The 23,549-nt window shown below is 42.5% G+C and overlaps 3 protein-coding genes across 3 annotated transcripts in view; all 3 read left to right on the top strand.

The window, feature by feature from the left end:
* Positions 1–1,344: 1,344 nt before the first annotated feature.
* Positions 1,345–4,651, top strand: dusp2 (dual specificity phosphatase 2). The gene is made up of 4 exons (XM_047591538.1): positions 1,345–2,464; positions 2,760–2,881; positions 3,065–3,284; positions 3,700–4,651. The coding sequence occupies exons 1-4, from the start codon at positions 2,077–2,079 to the stop codon at positions 3,915–3,917; spliced, it is 948 nt and encodes a 315-aa protein (XP_047447494.1). The 5' UTR covers positions 1,345–2,076; the 3' UTR covers positions 3,918–4,651.
* A 2,221-nt stretch (positions 4,652–6,872) lies between these two features.
* gpat2 (glycerol-3-phosphate acyltransferase 2, mitochondrial) overlaps positions 6,873–23,549 on the top strand; it is a 139,637-nt gene continuing 122,960 nt past the window's right edge. The window contains exon 1 of the mRNA XM_047591535.1: positions 6,873–6,936. The gene's annotated coding sequence lies outside the window, so the exon portion shown is untranslated. The remainder of the gene's footprint in view (positions 6,937–23,549) is intronic.
* On the top strand, positions 10,745–16,566 carry adra2b (adrenoceptor alpha 2B). Its single transcript, XM_047591536.1, has 2 exons — positions 10,745–11,863; positions 12,076–16,566. Exon 2 carries the CDS (start codon positions 12,099–12,101, stop codon positions 13,641–13,643), a length of 1,545 nt encoding a protein of 514 aa, XP_047447492.1. The 5' UTR covers positions 10,745–11,863; positions 12,076–12,098; the 3' UTR covers positions 13,644–16,566.

The following is a 23,549-nucleotide window of genomic DNA, read 5'->3' as shown; positions in this document are numbered from 1 at the left end:
GGGAGACACTTGTGGGAAGGCTGATTTCAATGTGGGCTGTGAGGAAGTGAAGACGTCAGATTTTATGATACAAGCTATCCCACGCAAGACATTAAAAACAGTTTCACACTCGTGAGCATCCAGGGGTGGAAAGACATCTGACCTAAATATCTCTCATATAGAACTGAAAGAAGCTGAAAACCGTTTGAGTAATATTGTTTTATGTCACTTCTTTAAGAAACATGATTAGCTCATGTTTAAAAAAAAAAAAAAAAGGATTCACTGATTAAAACTCGTCATCAGACTTTGACTCAAGTGCTGATCCCTAGAAGTAACATGACCTTGTCCCCACTGAGATACTCACGCAATGGAGATAATGACAAACAAAAAGTAAATAGTTGTAACTGTGAAACAGCAGCTGAAGAGAAAGATAAGAAGCCAAGAAATAAGGGTTTTCAGGCGTTTTAAAGTTACCAAGTAAGAACCAAAATGGCATCTAGGCTGAATGAAGAGCAAACATTTCCCATCCATTATTACCTTACAAGATACTTTGTGTTATGTGATCTTTAGTTTAATTAGCATGAACTGTGACGAAACAACTGAATTCAATAGTGACAATGACCTTTAGTTTTTCATTATTATCATCCTACCACGTCATCTTAAAAACAAACGTCTATTTTATTTATTTATTTTTACTTTTCTTGTTAAGCATGGTGCTATTAATTGGCTCAAATGGTCCTGTAAGACTGATATTACATATTTTGATATCCAGATTTCAATAAAAAAAAAAAACTTAAGTAATAATAAACTCACCACCCTAACATATACTGTAGTTGAAGCCTTCTCTCTGCTGTGAAGTCCGTTGTTGCTCAGAAACTAAACTAAACTAAACTTTAGCAATAAATGTTGATGTCACTGAACACTTCAGAGGAGCACAAATAAAATAAATCACATCAACCAAAATAAATAAATAATTACCTTATTAAAATTAACCATCAGATTGCCAATGCATCTTCTTACGCTAGGTTCATTTTGAGTAAATCATGCATGAACACAAAATCCCAGGTGGCACAAATGCGGTTTAAGTAAAATAACCTCTTAAAAAACTCAAGCGTTTGACTTGTTTTTAACTGTTTTTAACTGATTGCAAAGTAACAATTTTTTTTTTATAACAATAACAATATAAACAATAACAAATAAGAAATAACAAAAGAGCATAATACCAGACTTATCTTCGAGTGCAGGCTAAAAGTAAACCGTGCTAAAATGTAATTTATTTATTTACAATTGTTGGATAATTTCAGTAGCTTAATTTTCATCTCCGTGTGAAATGAAACTTGTGCAAACTGTGATTCATAACCTGCACAGGAGTGGCTCTTGAGAAACTGAGCAGAAAAAAAAGGAGCAATCGTTTGCACAGTGGCAGACTTTTAGCTTCTGTAATATCACAGATAAAAAAAAAAAAAGAAGCTACAGATGCGTTAAATTTAGGAACAAAATCTGCTCTGGCATTTTAACATCGCAACATTTTGCTTCTTCAATGTGAAAACAAAGCGAGAGCACTAGAGGAACGTGTAACGCTCTGCATGGAACAAGAAACCAGCACAGCACTCGTTTATTAACACGAATAACAAAGTGAGCCTGCAGCGTTTCCTCATGAAGCCAGGCCTGGGATTTAACTTGCAGCGTAACGTCATCCAACACAATAACACGGGATAACCCCGAAAGACCACGTTGGTAGGAAAATCAGGCTTGACGTAGTAAATGTCCATATGAGGAGTCCCGGGCAGTCCATATATGGTTGTTCCGCCTCTGACGTTGTTCTTTCTGTGGAAAACAAGGAGGGCCCGCGCGGACCCCTCCCCTTACGCATCTGTTATCAATGAACAAGTGGAAGTTTGAATCTAAAACCGATTTAACCAGCTGGACGGAGAGGTTAAATATTTTTCTCTAGATATTTACACAAGATTATAAAGCAATTTCCAAAATACTTTATCGACAATTTCCATTTTAAAATACCGCATCATATTTTTTTTTTTAGTTTTGTTTTTTAAATTTATTATTTTTTTTACACTTTTAGTTAATCACTTTTCAGCCATGACTTCAAGCTGTGAGCCGCTGGAAATAACTGCCAACGAGTTGGTTCACATACTCAGGACACCCCGGGATCAGTACACATCTGCCGGGTGTGTGGTGCTGGACTGCAGACCCTTTCTCGACTTTTCCTTCGCGCACATCTGCGAGTCGCGAAACGTGAACTGGAACTCAATGCTGCGTCGTAGATCCAAGAGTTCAGTGGTGGCTCTGGAGTGGCTCATCCCGGACAAGGCGCTCCTGGGCCGGCTTCGGTGCGGGGAGTTCTCCCCGCTGGTGGTGGTGGACGAGCGCAGCCGCTCCGTGGCCGACCTGAAGTCGGAGAGCGTGGCTCAAATGCTGCTCACCGCCCTGCAAAACGAAGTTCAGACGCAGATCTGCTTCCTGCAAGGTAAAGAAAATAGATACTACGATTCTACTCTAGTATGTACTCGTCAGGCTACTGTTAAGAGCTGTTACTGTTTGAAACTTTAAATGTGATACTGTCATGTTAACTATTTATGTAGCTACTGGCTACAGCAATATAGTTTTTAAGTGTAAAATTCGCTATAATGAAACCAAAAGCGTAAACGAGCCGTTGAAGTTGTTATTTTAGAACTGTATAGAGTCCTCTTCATGTTTGTTATGCTTTCACACTTCCATGGTGAAAGCTTGCAGTTTATCTAAACTGTTTGACCTCCATTTAGGTGGATTTGAGGGATTTTCAGAGGCCTATCCAGAGCTTTGTTATAATTCTGCCAGCAATCTCCTCTCTACTGTGGAACCAGAGCCTGTTGTGACAGGCCGCAGGACGCCAGCCTATGATCAGGTAAGATCAGATTCTCCTTTATAGATATATGGATAATTTATTTATCCCCAAACTGTGATATTTCACACAATAGATTTATAAGACTTAATTTACAATCAATCACTTCATCCAAAATCTCTCTTGGTGACATAAAGCTAGTAAATTATAAACATACTAATGATTATTCTCGATTGTAAATTCTAGGATGGTCCAGTGGAGCTCCTGCCCTTCCTGTTTTTGGGCAGTGCCCTCCACTCGTCCCGCAGGGAGACTCTGAAGGCAGCGGGCATCACAGCCGTGCTCAACGTGTCCTCCACCTGTCCCAACTTCTACGAGGGTGACTTTCAGTACCTGCGGCTCACAGTGGAGGACACTCTGGCCGCGGACATCAAAGCCTGCTTTTCTACAGCCATTGCCTTCATTGGTGAGTCTCTCCACTCTGTGTACCGTGTCTCCGTAAAAATGAAAGTTCAGTCATTATGTGCTCACAGTCCAAAAGTCAGACGACACAGTTAACACACAGAACTTAGCCTGTGTCTGTCGTCTCTCCTTGCTCTTAAAACGTGAAACAGCCAAAACATTTCTCAGGAGCTTATGCACTGTAATCCACTGTGTAGCTCAGATTTATGGAACAACTGTTTCATCATCTGGTTACAAAACAACTGGATCATGCCGCACATTGCTCAACATCTCGTTTTTTTCTTTTTCTTGTTTTGGTGCTTTTCTTTGTAGAGAGCTGGATTTATAAGATCTATAGTTTCGATTAGGGACTGCTTCAGCCGAACATTTTCAAGAAAAAGCTAATCGCTCTTCCTCTTTTTTTCCGGTCCCTCCTACAGACTCGGTGAAGCAGAGTGGTGGTCGGGTGCTGGTGCATTGTCAGGCAGGTATCTCCCGCTCCGCCACCATCTGCCTGGCCTACCTCATGCACACTCAACGCGTCCGGCTAGAAGAGGCCTTCGACTTTGTGAAGCAGCGGCGGCACGTCATCTCCCCCAATCTGGCCTTTATGGGACAACTGCTGCAGTTTGAGACTGACGTTCTCTGTCAGGGATGAAAAAACCTGAATGCAGGAAGGACTTTTACACAGCTGTCACTCCCGCACTGTCACTGCCGTTGTGCTGGAGCACTATCAGGACTCAAATGATCATAAGTGTATCTTACGTCCCCCTTCCAAACTTTGTACGATGAAAGAAAAAAGCTACATGTGTTGCTGGTGTCACATGGCTAGAGTCCTACTTTCAACAGAAACTGACAAATGGCTTCCTGACAACACGAAAAAGCAGTTGGCTTGATAAAAACCACTGTAATAACCACTTTCAGATCAACTGCGACTCTGAGCCAGTTGGAGCAGCTATGAGGTAATTTCCCTAACGTTTTACACTTGAGGAGAGTTGTGCCTGTTTGTGTGGTTAGGTGTGTGTGCGTGTTTATGTATGTGTCATTGGGTTTGACTTATGTGCCTGATGATTCGTAAGGGCTGCCCCACTTTCATACGAAAGTCATTCCCTCACAGGAACAATCACTGACGTTTTTATTAGACAACACTGTGTTGACTACTTGGAGCAATAATGGATGATTCTCATGTTTTAGCTAATTTATAAAAAATGCACTAACCACTGTTGGTGTCTATCAGCCTGTACCCTGAGAATTTTTTTTATTTTTTTCTTATTTATTATTTAAACATTTGTTATGACAGTGTTAATGTCTGTTACTGCACTTTATACCTTCAGGTTTTGGCTTTTTCCTACTGTTTTTTTCCACTGAAATAAAAAAAAAACATACTCAAGAGCACATTGTTTGTGTTTGTTGTGTAATTACCTAAAGATACACACTTATCAGGCAGGAAATAATTTAAATCATGCCGGAAAATGAAGTCCCGAGTGTGCTGTAATGATTTCACTTCAAACTTATTATTTAAAACACTGACCTTACTGCACTTGGTTCACTCTTCCTAAATTCAGAAGGTATTAAAATGGTGCATTGCTGAGTGGTTTAGAGTATTATCCTGAAGTGAGTGGGTTTCAGAGTCTGAAGTCTGTTTAACCTCTACATCCACGGACATAAACTTCACATCCGCTTACTCAAGAACATGGAAAATGGTAAAATGTGCAATCGACAGGAAGTTTTTGTCATCGGGATGTTTGTAAAATCCACATCACTGATTGATTAGCCTTCATGGCATTCTGATCTGATGACTGGATTAAAAAGAAATTAAAAAGGCTGAGCTTACATAGAATTTTGTTTTTCTTATTTGCCAAAGTACAAGTTTCATCCTGCTAATATCAATATTAGGTCATAGCAAACGGTTGCTGACACATCCCAAGACATCTGTAGTTTGGAGTTTTTTAAATCTATCTTCGGTGATTTGTAGGATGTACAGTGTAAACAAATTGCGGTCAACTTAATGAGATCAGATGACATAGAGTTACTGCTTCTAGCGCATTAAAAGACCAGCTGCCGCCACCACCACCTCATCCCCTGATGCTAATTATGCCACCCACACTTATGTGTTGGCCATAGCCAAAAACAATCCACTTCCTCTCATTTGCATCCATTGCCCCCTGGGAGTTTTTTGGTTTTGATCAAGACTGAGAGTACACTTCAACTAAAACAAAGAAAAAGACAATACTCTCTAGTCTATACTAAGGTCAATATTTTCTATAAATAAATAAAGATATTTGTTCTGATACATGAAGAATGTGTTGTGGAAACTGAGGCTGCAAATTAAAATGCTTTAACTGACAGTTTTTCCGTTACTTACATTAATAACCAGAGAAAAAAAGGAAGGTAGATGTAAGATACATAAACTATTGTTTATGTCTATTGTTAGGTTTGTTGTAGCGTAGAAAGCAGAGTTTGGTCTGTATCATTGTGTGAATATTGTGATTTTAAATCCACTACATTAAAGTGGCCCTTGTAGTCTCTAGATTGATTTTCACATTTAGAGAACACATGTTAAGCCAATAAAATACTATCTATTGTCAATGATTAAATCAGTGATTTCCTAATGTAAAGCTTTGTCTTAGTCACACATGACACATTTTAGTGTCAAGGGGCCCAGTAGTCCACAGTAGTCAAGAAGAGATGACATAAAAAAAACATGCATGACACTTTTAAAACCTCGAAAAGAAATTAAAGGCCTTACTTTGGACAAAATCCTCAACTGGGGAAAACTGGACTTAAACACCGAATTGATCTGTTTCTCTAATTTAAAATCAGAGGTTTTCAAACCTGGTAAATTGTGGCATCGTCTTCATGAAATGGAATGAGAATGTGGCCTGAGAGGAGGGGGAATAAGATCGGCCCAATAATAGAGCCCTGGGGGACTCCACAAGGGGGAGGTGCTGAGGAAACAATGTCATCAAGCGTAGGATCTAAACCACTCCACTCCACTCCTTTGATGCCCACACAATACTCCAGACGAGTAAGGAGTCACGCGAGTCAGTGACTAGTAAAAGATCATCAAACATTTTTAAAGCTGTCGATAAATTCAGAAATATTTAACCAAAAAAAGCAAACATAACAGAAACATTCAGAAACTTAATCAGAAGTTCATATTAACAGTTACTTTAAGTAATCGCATTTTAATTTGTACAGTCAGATTAATCATGTGGATACAGCCCCCAGATGTTAGAAGGGAACATCTGGGGCTATACTACCCATGGAAAGACTTAAACCGTGCGTACGTAAAAAGTTATAATTAGCTGACCAGCTAAACAGTAAAATGCTACTTTCACAATCATTCAGAGTGAAAAAACAAGTTATTTTCCTGTAGTTCAAACACTTTCTCCTGTTAACAACTTGCTTTTAAGTAGAAATTACAAAGCAGCACTTGGAATGGGGTGTTTTTGAATTTTCAATTAAATTTGTGTATGAGTCAGTAATGATCCAAACGTGTTCACTTTTACAGAAACCAGAGCCTGAAACCCCCAGAGCAAGCGCTGAGGCGATGGTGGTGGCAAGAAAGAACTTACAACAGGAAGAAAACCTTCAGCTCATATGGGAGGACCCACCAGCTTGAGGCCAGCCGTGAAGACAGGCCGAAAACAGAGGGAGGTTGGAGAGAAGGGAAGGTAGGAGAAAATAAATTCATCCATGCATCCACATGCAGTAAAAAAACAAACAAAAAAACATCAGCTTCAACATTAAAACCACTGACACTGTACCTGGCCCCCACCCCATAAAAGCAGCCATCTCCAGCAGGATGTGGCCTGACACAGACACACACAAATGGTTTAGGAACAACAACAACAACGAAACAAAAACACAAAAAACAGCACAAGGTGTTGACCTGGCTTCCAAATTCACTATATCCCAAACAATGAGTATGAGTGGCATAATCTACAGAGGCCCATCCCCTCAACCCATATGCCCCAAGACCCCCATTAATAACATCCCATGACACCACAGGACACAGTATTTATTTCAGGTGGTCATAATGTTATGCCTGACCGGTTTATATATATATATATATGATGCATGTACATGTACATGACAGATATGACACAAATGTGAGTATGTGATGATTGATGGAGAGTCAGCATTCAGATTATTCATTGTCAAACAGCTTAATGTTTATACAGTGGGCTGATGTGAAAATAAACAGGAGCACTGATGCATAAAACTACTACAAATCAGTGATTAAAGCAGTGGTTGGGTCACGGCTACAGATGACAAACTCAGATGACAGCTCCGGGCCGGAGACGCTCACAGGAAGGAGATAGTGAAAGAGCGGAGATCACTTTGTCACTGCTGCAGGTGACTTCATTGCAAATACCAGCCAGAAGACTACTTCCAATTCGTTAGTAGTGAGACAGCGCCCTCTAGTGACAATTTGTGAAAGGACCAGAACTCCAGAACTGAAGCTGAATCAAAAGCATCCAGCAGATGACGCTGTCAGACTGTTTATGAGTTGTGGCAATCTTCTGTATTATCTAGGCGACACAGAAAAGCCTCCAGTAAAGATCTCTCTCTCTCTCACACACACACACACACGCATTATGTCTGTTCTGTTGTGAGTTTACACATAGAAATCGCTGCTGGTGTCATTTTGTTTGGTCATGAATAATTACACTGGAGGTTGTCTGATCCACTTCCTTCCTTCACCGAATTTCCCTTGGGATAAATAAAGCGCTATCTATCTATCTATCTATCTATCTATCTATCTATCTATCTATCTATCTATCTATCTATCTATCTATCTATCTATCTATCTTTCTGAACTCAGTTACAGTAACTTCTCGATCAGCCTGGCTCTTTCTACTCATACTCATTGTAGTGTCAGGCCTGGTGCGTGTGCGTATTTGTTTCCATCTGTAATGCATGCACGAAAGAATGCACAGGCTGAGATGTCAGAGATCACACTTCTACACAGTGTTCGCTTTACTCGGCTCAACACTGTCAATCAAAGGGGAATCCCAGTTGGTGAAAACCACTATTAGATGCTATGAGCAGCACGAGGGATATTATTAGCTGAAGAATTACAATGTGGTCGTATAACACGTACCGCTGGCGCTGGCATGTTTCTACACACGCACACACACACACAAGCAACAGTAGCTGTCATTGCAAATGCTGACAAGAAAATGACTGTATGTCCATTTGGGAATGTTCTCCATGACTGTTTGCAGGTTTTAAATACAGTGCAGTTAACCTTGCACTACAGAGAATGCTCACTGGTGTTAGAAGAGTGGAGGTGTCTGCAACAAGATAAAAAACATTCGGCTATAGAACAGAATGTATATTTTTCCAAGCATTGCATTTTATACTGAACTATTTTACAATTTTGTCTCCAGAGGTGTGTAAATGTATTCACTCTGAGAGGGGAACATCATTTTCTTGCAACACAATCTTCAGCATCACATTCACTTGCGTAAGCTCCAGCCAGCACCTACAGCACCATAAAAACTACCTCAACCTTGAAACCCCCGAACCAAGTTTTACCTTTTCGCCAGCGAAACTTTCTCCACTTTCCAAATATCTTCTACCTCAAGGTCTGAACATCGAACTGGCCCTTGTAAAAGTACACTCTTCTGCACTCACGGAAAACAAGAGGAAGAATCAATCAGGAATTTGGACCCGAACCACAGTGCGCGCAGACTCCCACCAGAGCCGTGCATTATGCTGACCAGCGCTGATCTCATTTGGGATACGTTTGTCTTTAAGGACACTTTCTCTTCACTTCTTTTGTGGCTACTTTGAACTAAACAAAAAGCACATAAGGATTTTTCAAGGACTGAGCGCCTTCACCAGACCAAGTGCCAATTTTCCAGTCTGGATATCAAGCGAGAATTGCTGATCCAGTGTGCATGATCCATGACTGCAGAATTTCCTCCAGGCTTGTGAGCTGTATGTGTGAGTGCGTGTACACGTTTGTATACCACATGCTCTTACACAACCAGCACTTCAGGGGCTATACACTGAACATTGTGCGCTGCTCCGTCTCCATAACCTTGGCATCAGCGACACACCCCTCACCCCCCCAGTATGCATTTTCTACGCGCTCCCGAGCATGGTTCACCCACTGAAACAGAGACACTTGATTGGAGTGCACTCTCCTGCTAAAAGCTTTATTCTCTTTCCCTTTATATTTAGAATGTGTAGCGTGGAGCGAAAAATGTACAACCATTATTGGCTGCTGCTGCTGCTGCAGGTCACACCATCAGAGAGCAGGCCTCCCGATTGTAATTCCATGGGTGGCTATCTGGGTTTTTCTGCCATTAAAGCGCCAGTGTGTGGGGGACGCACTACAAAAACAAGTAAACAGGACCTCCTACCCACACACCATTCATAAGACTGTGTGTGTGCAAGGCTGCTAAATGTGTGTTTTGTGCCACAGAGCCCACCTACCTACTTTTAGCTGACACGGGATAAACTCTTGCCGCCACGGCTCAGTCAAACAAGCTGCATGACGTAGGTTTCACTCGATAATTGAACAATCGGGCACTTGATCTCAGGTAGGCAACAAATTATGAGGGATGCCATGGATGTCTGTTCTTCTTGGGGGAGGAGGCGTTGCAGGCTGCATAATGCGGAGGGATTTAAAAAGCAGTCAAGTGATGATGTAAATGCATGAGCATAAAAATCCACAATAAGTGCTTTGTACCCATGCCCTGCACCTCGCAACAACGAGTAGAGGTGGAAGGTAACACGGTGCATTTATGCAAGGAGGGGCAGATGAACATGAGGAGATTTCAGATTTCAATAGGACCTAATTTATTTTTACTGCAACATTGACGTATTGTAATTGTTAGTTCTTTTGCAGAATCAAGTTTTAATCTCCAGAATCCGTAACCTCGTGAAATATATGATTCAATGCCTTTGATAAGCCTCCCCAATCCAGACCACATACAGTTTAATGCATCAATTATGTAGGACGCTGAAGGAGATCATTCTTCATAACGAGAGTTTTCTTTTTTTTCTTTTCTTTTAGGAATATATACTACTTTCTCTCTGAGGCTGAGGCTGCCTTTATGATCATAAGCTAGAGATCTGTATTGATCAGGACATTCACAACACAACTGCACCATTTACACAGCCCTTGCATCAAACATTCAATTGTTTTTTTTCATCACCCCCTGACATTTTTACTTATTTGACATCAACAAATAAGCTTCTGAAGAGATTATTAGTATCTCTGCCCTTGAGTATCCTATATAACAAGATCTCCAGCTGCTCCGGCGAAAAAGTTTATTGCATCCGAAAGCATGGACTGAAGTTATGTGGAAGGGTGAAAAGGGCAAAGCTAACGATTCAGGCAACATACAGAGATCGTGCATATTGTATTGAATGAATGCTAATGAGGAGTAGTTTTACTTGAATCACTGAGATGAAACCCGTGTTTTCTGTAAGGCAGACTGCATCAGCGCTTCCCTCCCAGCTGGACTCTGTGCGCCCCGCGGAGGTAATTGGCCGGAGCAGTGCCACCCAAAGAGCCACTGCTAATATAACTGCGTTGGCTGAGCCCCCTGAGCATACATTAAATGGGAGGGGTGGCTGTATAGGGACTGAGGAAGCAAGGATCCCATGACGCCCATAGCTCCACAGTGACATCATCGGGTCTAAAAGAAGCGCAAGAGGGAGATGGGAGGCACCTCACTTATTAGATTTCGTCGTAAGGTCCTGTTCACAAGTGAAGATGCCTCTGCGCCTCTGCGAGGAAATCTGTGATGTGCGCCAGCGGAGCGGCTGAATCATCCCGGCATCCGGGTGAACTTCCAAAAGACAAGAGGACCAGAGAACAACTCCTGAAACGCAGAGGCTGAAGTTGCTCTGTGGGAATCATTTCACTTCTGGGGAGACAGCGCGTTTTGACAAAACATCTGGCTTCGTGCGCAGGGCTGGACAGACCGAGTTTAACTTTGTGTTCTCTCTTGTTCGATTGACTGGAAACGCTGGCATCAGCGAAGACTATTCTACGCACTGAAACACTTTTGTCGTTTATTATTAAATCGTTGTAAATATTTCATTAGATTACTTTCATCTGTCCAAACCATTCGTTGTTCGACAGTCAGATGAGGCGTTCAGTTATGCGCGCGTCTCCAAGCCAGGACGCACGGAGATTGCACAAGTGACGATATTTACTCAGATATCTTATAGACTATTCAGTGTCGCTTCGCTGTAAACGACGTCAATATAGGTTATGGTGAATTGAATTCTATTCGACTTCAAGACTGCTTTTAATCCACCGAGAGAAAAGGATTAATCATCGTGACCTAAAGAAGTTTTAGTTCTCTGGGCTGCGTTGTAACTCGAAGCAGCAATTGCCTCAAATGTTTCTTCTGTTTTGAAGGGGGAATATATTCTACAAAATGACATGGCTTTTTGATTAAAAAAAAAAAAAAAAAAAAAGACAGAAAAAAATAACTCGCCGACCTGCGTCTTTACGCACAGCCCAGGACATTTTTTTCGTGCTTAAAATGGACTTGGAAGACCTGCCGTGGAAGATACAGGGGAGCGATTATCTGGAAACAACACAGAGGCAAAACTAGAAGAACTGAGGTAAATATAACATTAAAATTTGATATAAGCACAATGATTTTTTATTATTTTATTGAATGTAGAAAATATATCATAATCTCGCGATAGAATTATAAAACATTTTAATATACACACTCATTTTCTTGGGTGACCAAACATATATACTCTTTCTTTTTTTTTTTTTTTTTTTTAAATTACATTTTATTTATTTATTTATTTTTGTATCCATAAAGACTCCTGGAAATATTATCCCAGCATGGCCTCGGTTCTGGACAGCGGCTGCTCCATGGAGCTGAGCGGCTGGAACAGCAGCGTGAGCATTCCCGGAGCCTCCGTGCCCTGCAACCAGAGCGTCCTGAAGCTCGCCCCTTACTCCCCTGAAGCCACGGCGGCATTTGCCACAGCCATAACCCTGATGGTCCTCTTCACCATCGTGGGGAACATCATGGTCATCATCGCCGTCCTGACTAGCCGGTCACTCCGAGGTCCGCAGAATCTGTTCCTGGTGTCACTGGCTGCTGCGGACATTTTGGTGGCCACTCTCATCATCCCCTTCTCTCTTGCCAATGAACTGCTTGGCTACTGGTACTTCAAGTCTCTGTGGTGCGAGATCTACCTGGCACTCGACGTGCTCTTTTGCACCTCCTCCATCGTGCACCTGTGCGCCATCTCATTGGACCGCTACTTATCAATCTCCAGGGTTACCTACGGGCGTCAGCGGACTCCCCGGCGCATCAAAGCGGCCATCGTGGTAGTGTGGCTCATCTCTGCCATCATCTCATTCCCTCCTCTGCTCTCACTGAACAAAAGTGAGGGGGGCGACGAAGGGAGCGAGAGGGGACCCCAGTGCCAGCTGAATGATGAGCGCTGGTACATCCTTTACTCTACCATTGGCTCCTTCTTCGCCCCATGCCTCATCATGATCCTAGTCTACGTGAGAATTTACCAAATAGCCAAGCAGAGAACACGCTGCCCACCAGGAGAGCCCAGGAAGGATGGGGTCAGTGCAACACCAAGTCAGCCTCCACATCATGTACAAGCCAACGGGAAGGATGATGAAGAAAGCACACCCCCTTCATCTAACAAAACCTCAAACGCCAGACCCCCAACCCTCGCTATCACCCCTTCTCCAACCCCAGCGGAGTCCCAAAGTTCCCAGAATCCCACTCCCAATAATCTCCTGCAACCCCCATCCCCTGCTCCAGCCATGTCCCCTGTCGCAACTCCCTCCTCTGTGCCTCAGCCAGCCCCCAAGACGAAGGGGATGGGGAAGAAAGGCAAGCGTCAGGCGGGGAAAAAGGCCGACAACAACAACGGTGACAGTTCAAGCACAGACAGCGACATGGAGCACAGCCAGGGAGGAGGTCGTGGCAGCGCCAGCATGCCTGGTTCACCTGCTGGAGGGGGGATCCACTCCCCGGCCTCAGTCAAACGCTACCGGGACATGATCGCTACATCAAAGGGGGCTCGGCTGGTGCCAGGGAGGAAGTCAAAAAAAGACAATAACCCCGGAGCAGCGAGGCGTAAAGCCATGGTGAACAGAGAGAAGCGCTTCACCTTCGTCCTGGCAGTGGTCATCGGTGTCTTTGTGGTGTGCTGGTTCCCCTTCTTCTTCTCCTACTCTCTGCAGGCAGTGTGCCCGGAGGCCTGCTCCATCCCGGGTCCACTTTTTACATTTTTCTTCTGGATTGGTTACTGCAACTCCTCACTCAACCCGGTCATATACACCATCTTCAACAAAGACTTCAGAAAGGCCTTCAAAAAGATTCTGTGCAGAAGCACCAAGGGCACTTTCTTTTAGCATACGTAGAAACCCGCTGTATAGAACATGGACCCCGGCAATGCCGTTTTCTGAGGCGTAAAAAAAAACAAAAAACCCAACAACTAACAATCATTTAAATTTTTCAGAACACTCAAAGGGCTGTTTAAAAAAAAAATCTTTTGAACTGAGGAAATTCCAGCATCAGTATCAGAACTGCAACGCACTTCTACAGCCGCAGTGTGCAAACAGGCTACATGGACTGTGAACTAAATCTTAACAGGATGTGGACTGAAAACAGGACATGAAACTGCTTAGCGCTTCAGTATTGCTGATAAGATTTTGAACTCAAAGTTTTATCCCTGCATCAAATTGAATAATGACTAATGACGGGAGACAAGAGCGATGCAGCATCTCAGAAGAAATGTACACACTCTGCATCAAATTGAAGCGAGAACTGACTCTCCCGTGCAAATGCGAACTGTTTCATATATTATATAAAAACGTTTTCTAATTATTAAGGACTCCAGGACTAAGAAGGAAAAGTGACCTTAGAGTGCTGTGAGCCTAGGGCCTCCTGTTTATCAATAAAGAGCACAAGGAGCACACAAGATTAGTGGTGATTTCTTACGTCTGCAGTCTTAATTTGCCCAGCTGCAGGGCAAACATGTGTTCCTCGGTTTTTATCTAAAAGTGCAACAACAAGAGAAGTATTTCTGACGATATCAGATGTGATAGCACAAACAAGAGTGCCCTTTCAGTCTCGTGGACTTCAGTGTGGAAAGCCTTCATGTCAGACACCTTTGCTCTTTGCTTGGCATGCATCCTAATGGACTCTCAGGTTGTTTATAGGGACTCTCCTGGCTTTTCACCCTTCCTGAAATGCACAATAATGTAAAGACTGGTGGCGTTTGGACTTAATAGACGCATTACTTGTCTGTTAAGTCCAAATCTCGAGATGTCACACCTCATCTTCTTAGCTTGCTGTTCCCTGCTTTTCACTTAACCCTGGACTGTCACATTCACGGACTGAGCGTCTCTTCCAGTGAACTGCCTCAGTGTTCGGACATTTAATCAAAACTACTTTGAGCCTCTTGAATCTCGTTTCGGAGGTCATTCGTAGTATCTAACGGGAGGTACATTTGATGAAGACTGAAAAAAAAAAAAAAGAAAAAGAGAGAGATCCTTGTTATTTAACTCGTGAACATTAATTTCCAGAAATCCTGCTTCCTGATGAGCGGCAGTATTTACCAGGTAGACATTCGCGGTGATTGTAAAGGACAGATGAACAATGCAATTATGGATGTGTGATGTTGCCCCTAATTACGCCTACGCGGGTTACACCGAAGACCGTTAGGCTGAGTCACTCTTTTTACCAGCGCCTCTGGCAGCACATCATCAGCTGCAGTGGGCCTCTACATGGCACATTTGGTCTGTTGCTGAGAGGCAAAGAGACGATGAATGGTACATTTATTTTTCTCACCAAGACACAGAGGCTCTGTCAGTTTCTTCAGCTAAAAAGAAAAAAGAAAGAAAAGAAAAAAGAGAACATAAAAAAAAGAAGAAAATGTGTCTGTAACTGTGAACAGCACACAGGCTTATTGACTCAATGGGACAAGGGCTGTCAGCAGCAACGCGTCAATTTACTAATTGTCTACTTCTGCTGACCTGTGTGTGTGTGTGTGTGTGTGTGTGTGTGTGTGTGTGTGTGTGTGTGTGTGTGTGTGTGTGTGCATGCGTGCCTGCATGTGTGTGTGTGTGTGTGTGTGCGTGCGCGTGTATGACTTTAATGTTTTCCTGTAGAAAGTGTCTGGCTGCTATATACTACAGATCAACTGTAATATTGATATGAACAGATATTCTCTGGTGCAGCCATCTCATTGCTGTCGGTCACGTGAAAGTTCCACCCGGTGGAAAGATCAGTAGTATATCGCTATGCTGAGAAAGTCTTACTGAAAGTCTGTGTTTACCCATGATATTGAGTACATGGCTTTTTAGTGATCACCCTCAAGGGACCAAAGAGCCTTACAGGACACCAGCCTGACTTAGTGAAAACCTGGCTCTGTGTTGCTTTAATGAGGTTTTTATTTGGTGTGTGTGACGAGAGGCAAAGATTGAAAACACTGTATTATTTATTTCAGAACTATTTTTGTGTTTTCTGTCCGTTACCTATTTATTGTCGAGTTTTATTCTGAAAAATCGAGCAAATGGAAACCGGTCAAAGAGTTAGAACAATGTACAGATATTCTGTTTTGTTTGTTTGTTTTTTTTAATCTTGAACGAGAGCAAAACCGATGCCTGTCGTCAAACTCTTGTCAAACATTTAAGTTCGGAGGACGTGTCTTTGTTGAAATGATGGAACGTGGCCTCCGAGTTTTGTGCATAGTGAAGAATCTACAATGCAGCGTCTGTCGTCATGGCTTCATCTTAGTTAGAGTACAGTAAAATCATGTTCAATCAGACGTACAAAGACATTTATGGATGTGCAATTTATCAGCAACGAGAAAATCTCTCCTCGTCAGTGCCAAACTTTTAGTGGAAAAGAAATCAAACATGAAAATGCCAACGTCACCCGTAGCCAGTTTCAGTTGGATGACAACTTCCCCAGAGCTGCTGGGATATTTAAATAACTGATTGAACCAAATGGTTGGTAGTGAGAGCTCTGTGCTATTATACAACTGTTCCCTGCCCTCATTTTTGAAATGACTATTTTCTCTCTGCAAATACAGCTATAGCAACACAATTATGACAAATAATCGCCGCAGACGTCATGGATTCCTGGCTGTTTCCAATAAACACTTGTTGCAAATGCTGCTCAAACTACTCACCACTCATGGTTTTTCTGTGGTGAGACTGCTGCTTTGTTTATTTTAAAAAGTAAGAAATATGGCTTAAAGGTGACAGATGCAGTAATCTGTCTCCTGATCGCCTTCCTTTTCCCCGAAGCCCCCGTGTATTGTCTGTTCCCCAACTGTGTTTGGACCAAACTTTCTGGTCTGAGCTTTGCAGTCTTCTCTCCTCCATCTGTCATCATCCCCCTCCAGTTTGGAAATAAAGCTCGTTGAAAAAAAAGCAAGGCGTCATTCCCCGGTTCGTTTATTTCATGCATTTCCACGCGATATAACAACATGGGAAAAGAAATGAAAGAGAGGGAAGAAAAAGAGAAAAAAATCTTGATTCCAGGAGGAGAATTAGCAATAAAGCCATTTTACAGATATGAGAATGGTGTTCTTCCAGCATACGTGTCGAAAAGCAAAGTGCAATCGAAAGCAATGAAATAGCGCTGAATGGCAACACAACTTCAGGAAATTGTCTATATCGTTGAGAGCTGATGGCTATGTCCTATCACAGTGGGACACGAGAAGTAGGCCGTGGCAGAAACAGAAACAGTATAATGTTTCCTGCTGCCAGCAAACACCGAGGAAGTCTATAAGGAATTAAAATGTGTTGCCAAATATCACATATGCACATGCACACACTTGCTGAATGTGTCATCCTGCACCAAATGTCACATACTGTATTCGAGTCATGCTCAGTCCACACACACACACACACACACACACACAGTTGTTGTGACAGCTTGTTACATTTGAGGTCATCAGGCCTATAGTGAATTGCAATTGATTTATGCTGATGGGCAGTTTGGAGATTTCTCAGCACCGAGTTGAGCCTCTCTGTCCTGCTTTTCTTTCACACAAAAAACAGACACGCGCACGTTTTCTATTGAAAGAAGATACAAGGCCAGAGAGATGTCCCTCCTTTGCCCCCTCGCTGATTCATTTCCATATTCATAGCTGCGCTGTGATTCCAGCCGCACAGAGAGGTGGACAGATAGCTTATCACAGCGCAGGGAGCAGCGAGATGTATGTTTACGGTGTTGTGTATTTGCGCAGACACAGTGTCCCTAAGCGCCTTATATCCTGGCCTCAGCAAGAATATAAACCAGGTCGGATCGGGGCAAAAAATGGAGACAAAAATGGAGGCAGTCCCGCTAACGGGACACTTGACGAACCCACAGGCTCCTTCTTCTTCTTCACATAAAACACTAACCTCATGATATGAAAACATTTTTTTATACATACATGAATGCACCCTCAAGCTCTGATGCAAGGGGAGGCGTAACATGCAAAGATGTACACGGAGAAGAACCAGACTTTAATTTACAGGTTTATGATGGATCTAGCTTTCCACGGCATGAATATGTATGTGTTCAGGGGGCGTTCCAGCGCTCAGCATTTTCCTTTTCCAATCTCGTCTGTGTTATAACGCCAGATAAATTTCTTCAGCCTGTAATTTGGCTGTTGAAAACACCCAAGAGGCAGGATGAAAAATGAGAGACAGAACGCAGGCAGGCTTCTCTCCCCATTGAAGGTGGGGACATTAAAATGCACTTTCCTTTGTGAAGTCTGTGATAAAAACGTAATTTTTTAAGGGGGCACGGGCAATCATGATTACTATCGCTTTTAGAAGTCGTTTAGTCCATTTCACTTGTGTCTCTGGGAGGACAAAATTGAGCTTTAGACATCGACTGTGAAAACAAAGACTCTTTCGGGGCAAAGAGCTAGGATCCGGGCTAGGCGCGTAATTGTTTATTGTGTATTTGGCTAGCCGTCAGCTGTTACCTTGGCAACAACTGTTCCCATCGTGGAGGGGAAAATACACAATTAGCACATGTCGGAAAATACGCAGCATGTTGTCGCACAGTGCGCTTCAGAAAACCTACAGATTCAGATCCAGACAACGAGTTACACGTCAACAAAACAGGTCACAAAGAGAGGTCATCAAGATTAGAAACAAACGAGGTGTAAGCCACAACGACTGACTGAAAAAGTGAACAACATTCACCTTCTTGTGACAATACAAGAAGGTGTTCTGCTGGGAAGCTTTTGAACCTGGCGTTCATTCATGTGGATGTTACTTGTACCACCCAGCTAGACCAGATTAGGAACTGGAGATGCCGGCATCCTGCTGGCATCTCCAGCAGGATGCAGCCTGGCAGGTGTCGACCTGGCCTCTGAATTCCCTAGGGCCCAAACTGATGAAGTATGTGTGGGATGATCCACAGAGGCCCCTCCCCTCAACTCACAGGACCCGAAGACCCCCCACTAACACCATCCTGTTTCCAGGCACCACAGGACGCCCTCAGAAGGTCCATGTCCATTCTCTGATGAGTCACAACTATTTTGAAGGCACACGGGAGACCTACACAATATTAGGAAGGTATTCATACTGTAATATAAATTACAATAGAATAAAATAAAATTACTGTTTAGGTTTAGCAACCTGAAATTTGAAGTATCTGTTATCTGTTATCTGCAGCCTGTTGGCATCACATGACAGGACCCAGTCGATCAGGCTGATAGTGGCTATTTGCCTTCTGTTTCTTTTTCCCCCCCCTGATTTTCCCAGAGGGAACACAATTCTCTTTGTATGTCTCCCGCGATCTTGGAGGAAACAACAAACACAAACAAATTAAGCAAACACTCTCACCAATTTGACAACACAGGTGTAACATTTAGAAAAAGAAAAAGAAGTGCTGCAAATGGGCCTACAGAAACACCTGCTCCACTGTTTCCTGGGGGCAGTAAAACATGATGGGACGGAGCTGTTGTTTCCATGGTGACTCATGTGTTTACCGAAGTCATCGTCCGTCAGTGGATGTTGAAAAGAAAATGCATTCAAGTCTTCGTTCAAGTTTGTTTGTGGCGCATTGGTGTTAACTGCATAATTACAGACCTCATTAACCTCAGCGTCAGCCTGTTGCTTATTGTCAGCACGTTTGATTGAGATAATATGAGGAGATACTCGTGATTAACTGTGAACCAGACCACATTAGTTGCTAGCTTTAACCTCAGGGCGCAAGTTTCGGTGAATGAGATGATGGGGATTTAAGTTTTGTGATTTAAGGCGGACAGAAGAACCGAGGAAAACATGAACTGCCTCAGCGTATGGTTGGTGTGTGAGTTATAAAGCATGACAGATCACTCCAGTGAGATATGACTCTATAAATATTGTTTTATGTGTTGCTCCGGTGTTTGTTTGAGCTACGTTTATGTTTGAGGTTTAGGGGTTAGATAAAGAATTACTTGAATTGACTCGTGAGTTTGAATAAATCAGATTTGAAAATATGTTTTTTTAAAAATGCCTCAGAAGGTTTGCATTCGAAATCCAACTGGGGCCGGCTTCGTTAGGTTAATTAGTGATTCTAAATTGGACATTGGAGTGAGTGTGAATGGTTCTCTGTGTCAGCGGACCCGGACATTTATAAAAATAGGATTATTTCACCGTATTTACTATATGTGACTGAGACCTTTATCTACCTAAACTACAGATAATTACATCTGTTTCACAAGTGTAATTTTACTGTATTTTATTAAGAGATCTCGCTCCCTGGTTGCATTGCTCAAAGTTACTGCATGATGCTGTTAATACAAACTTAACACAAATTGTGAGGCCCATACAGTTTCAGCGGGTATACGCCATTCATTTCTTAATAATGCTCTTATTGTGAAACATCTGCAAGAAGGTGTTAACTTGCATGCAGGGGAGGGGGGGGGGGGTCCCCAGGGTGGATCGAAAATACGCAGGGAAGCCGAAAAGGTTGGGAACCGGTGCTCTAGAGGACGAGTGGTTATAGATGATGAGTTCCTCAACTGATGCACAAAAGACGTCCTTTCTGCTGCCCGGCTGGAAGTGTGGCACTTTGTAGAAAAATATTCTTGCCTCAGCACTGAACTGAATTAGCAGTGAGACTCATTTTTTGCTTCCCCCCGTGGACACAATTACTCCCATGTTTTTCACGGATACAGACCCTGACGCATTGCTGTTCCTCCCGGTGTTCGAAAGAGAGAGGAGCGGAGAGGCAACACTGTCACGTTACTATCACGGGCAGCATCAGGCTCGCCAGTAAAAACTCTATTGGTCCTGTTTCTTGGAAAAACCCGGTCCTCATCAGATGCCTGATAAGAATTTAAATCAGAATTGAGTCATCTGATTGAAAAGTACACAAGCGGGCTATCAAGCGGCCTCGGCCGATGTGTTGGCAGATCAACACTCAATAAAAAAAAAAAAAATATGACTGTTGCTGTTGTGTGAGACTTCCAGGCAAGGTTGCCAAATATGAAGAGGGGAGAAAGACGACTGTGTCTTTTTTTAGCCCGGCCATCATGGAAAGGTCACAAAGCCCATTTTGACAACGGACATGCATGCAAAAAGCCTCTCGCACACACACACACACACACACACACACACACACAAGTCAGAGTACACGTCAGATACATACACACACAAAGAGAAACAAACTGGAGCCTTAAATAGAGAAACAGATGACTAACGCTGAACTGCACAAACAAATGCACAATTATGAAAGTCAGTACACACATATTGTGCATGACCACACACACACACACACATGCAGCATCACAGACAGTGACAGCCCTAAAAGAAAAGGCTGATGATTTTTCATATAAATCCAAATGTGTCTGTCAATCTCCGCTCACTGCTCCACTGTCTAATTCTTCTATTGATCCACCGTGATCAGAGGAACATCAGTCTTGCCTCCGGGTTTTTTGGAGTGGACTGCGTGTGGGCTTGGGAATTTACAGTTGGGTAAAAAGAAGCCAGAGACGCTAAAGAATGGAGAGAGTGTAAGAGGCAGGACGTTTGTTGACATACTCCATATACAGTGTGTGTGTGTCTGTCATCTTTGGCGCAGGAAGGAGGATAGGATGTTTTGATTGGATGTGAAAGTGTCATGTCCGCTGTGTACAGTGGTGCAGTAGCCTCATTACTTAGTGGACAGTTTACATGATGAATCTGTGCTAATAATTCAAGACATCATTAGAGCAGTTGAGATGTTTATGACTCCTCCATCTTTTTTTTTTACACTTAAACGTAGCAGTAAAAAACACTGCATAAGCAAAATGGTCCCTTGTTGCAGGAAGTCAAAGTCAACATACAAATCACTTATTATCAGATTTTAGGCTAAGTTCAGATGTTTGTTTTGGTACCATGTTCTTGATACCATGCTTGTATTGGAATAATATGAGGCTGTGGAGTGGTTAGGGAAGCAAACATCAGACCATAGGATGTAAAGTCATCGGTTTGAATCCCCTCCATGTCTACAGCTGAGGTGCCATGAACAAAGCTAGCTCCACTGTGTGTGCGCTCACTCAAAGATTCGAACCAGTGACGTCACTTTCCTCAATCTGCCTCTTTAACCGCTATCGAGTCACCATTCAAATTGGTGGGTTAAATGCAGATAACAAATTTCCAGTAAAATGTTACAACATGGTCAAGAAATGAACTAAACACGTGTTACTGAAAGACAGCTCAGTTTTGGTTTCTAGTGCTATTTATAACCGGATTCCACTGAATATGATTCCCAGCAGCTGAGTAGCATACGTTAGCATTAAGACAAGGAAAAACAGACGATCTGGTTCTGTAAAGGTCGTGAAGACTAATCATCAGTCATCATCCAAGTCCTGATAAATAAATCTATACACAAAAATTAAACAAAGGCGAGAGTTGCTTGAGTTTTCTTGAACTCACCCAAGTTCTAATTGAGCAATGGGGACCCGTTAAAGGCCAGAAGCAGATGTTTACTAATTAATATGTTGCACACTCTATTCCACATCACTGGGTGTTATAAGGTGGACTCCTCGGCCAGATGTAGTCAGCGCCTAGCCTCCGTATAATTCCCCATAAAATTGCATTAGCCAGTCTGTGAGGGTTCTTGGTCAGTCAGGTGATGGTATGTGCATGTGCTCAGGTCCAGTTGCCTTAAATTGACCCTTTACTATTTGTTTAGAATGAAATAAACCTTGTAGTTAAGTAAAATGGACAGAACCAGACTATTCTGCTTCCAATGTTTCACAGATATGAGTTTTTTTTTTTTTCTGGTTCGAGAATTAACATGTCTGCTATACTGTCAAGCTATTCCCTTAAACAAAACCTAATTGGTTCAGATGGTTACTTCCTCCTAGCTTTAATGTATGCAGTAACGCATGAATTATTTGCCGACTACCATGATAAATTCAATTGAGCCTGGGCAGTTTTTATTTTTTTTTTAATATATATCTGAAGTTTTTTTTTTTTCTAAACACTTCAGCTGATTATGGGTTTTTGCTCACATCATTACATAAGAAGAAGAAAATTAGCCATAGCACCGTTTTTGAAACAAGGCCACTGACCTTAGTTTCCTGGCACCATCCCACAGTTCTCCCCTCGGCTTTGAAGCTCCGGCAGTGACTGATTTCAGCGGTTGGCCTCTCATCATTAGTGTGGATGAAGAGCTCCATGTGACTAACAGGAGGAGAGCATCCAGCACAGCGGAGAGAAAGAGGCATTTATTTCGTACCACAGACTCAGCATTCAATCTGTGTTTAGGTCTTTGTATCAAAAATCTTTCTGTGTGGTTTCAGAGCTTTTTTGTGGCGTTTTATTTATTTATTTTTTTTCCCAGTGATATGTTTTTAGTCCACTTTCGAAACTCAAGAATGAGGCCAGCAGATAAAGACAATAAGAGCTCTGGTCTCTGTTAACGCAACAGCAGTTTCAAAGGTCCCTCTACTCATTTAGCTCTCAGCCAGTGCATACATTCATCCATTTTTATGTGTGAGGCAGTTTTACACTCACAGTACTGAATACGATCACATTTTCAATTATCGTTCGGTGCCAGAAATAGCACATGTGGGGGAGATGAGGTAGTTCCATTCCACAGGCATTTAGGTGAAACATTTGGGCGAAAAATGTGAGAATCCAGGAGAGGAAGCCCTTGTTTGTCATCTGTCATATGCCGACAGACTTGAGATAAGTCATGAGATGTTTAAGATAAACACTTCCTGTAGGCCTCCCTGCGCCAAATAGATAACGCGCTGTAGACCTTATCCAGAAAAAAAGGGTAACGCTTATTCCGGGATGCTGGAGTAGACATGCAGTGTTCCCATG

This window comes from Mugil cephalus, chromosome 8, assembly GCF_022458985.1.
Source record: "Mugil cephalus isolate CIBA_MC_2020 chromosome 8, CIBA_Mcephalus_1.1, whole genome shotgun sequence".
Taxonomy (NCBI): Eukaryota; Metazoa; Chordata; class Actinopteri; order Mugiliformes; family Mugilidae; genus Mugil; species Mugil cephalus.
This window is presented reverse-complemented; position numbering and strand designations above follow the sequence as displayed.

Coding starts and splice junctions, on each gene's coding strand:
- dusp2 (XM_047591538.1), top strand. CDS start 2,077: ATGACTTCAAGCTGTGAGCCGCTGGAAATAACTGCCAACGAGTTGGTT. Junction 2,465..2,759: donor GCAGATCTGCTTCCTGCAAG/GTAAAGAAAATA, acceptor ACCTCCATTTAG/GTGGATTTGAGGGATTTTCA. Junction 2,882..3,064: donor GGACGCCAGCCTATGATCAG/GTAAGATCAGAT, acceptor TGTAAATTCTAG/GATGGTCCAGTGGAGCTCCT.
- adra2b (XM_047591536.1), top strand. CDS start 12,099: ATGGCCTCGGTTCTGGACAGCGGCTGCTCCATGGAGCTGAGCGGCTGG.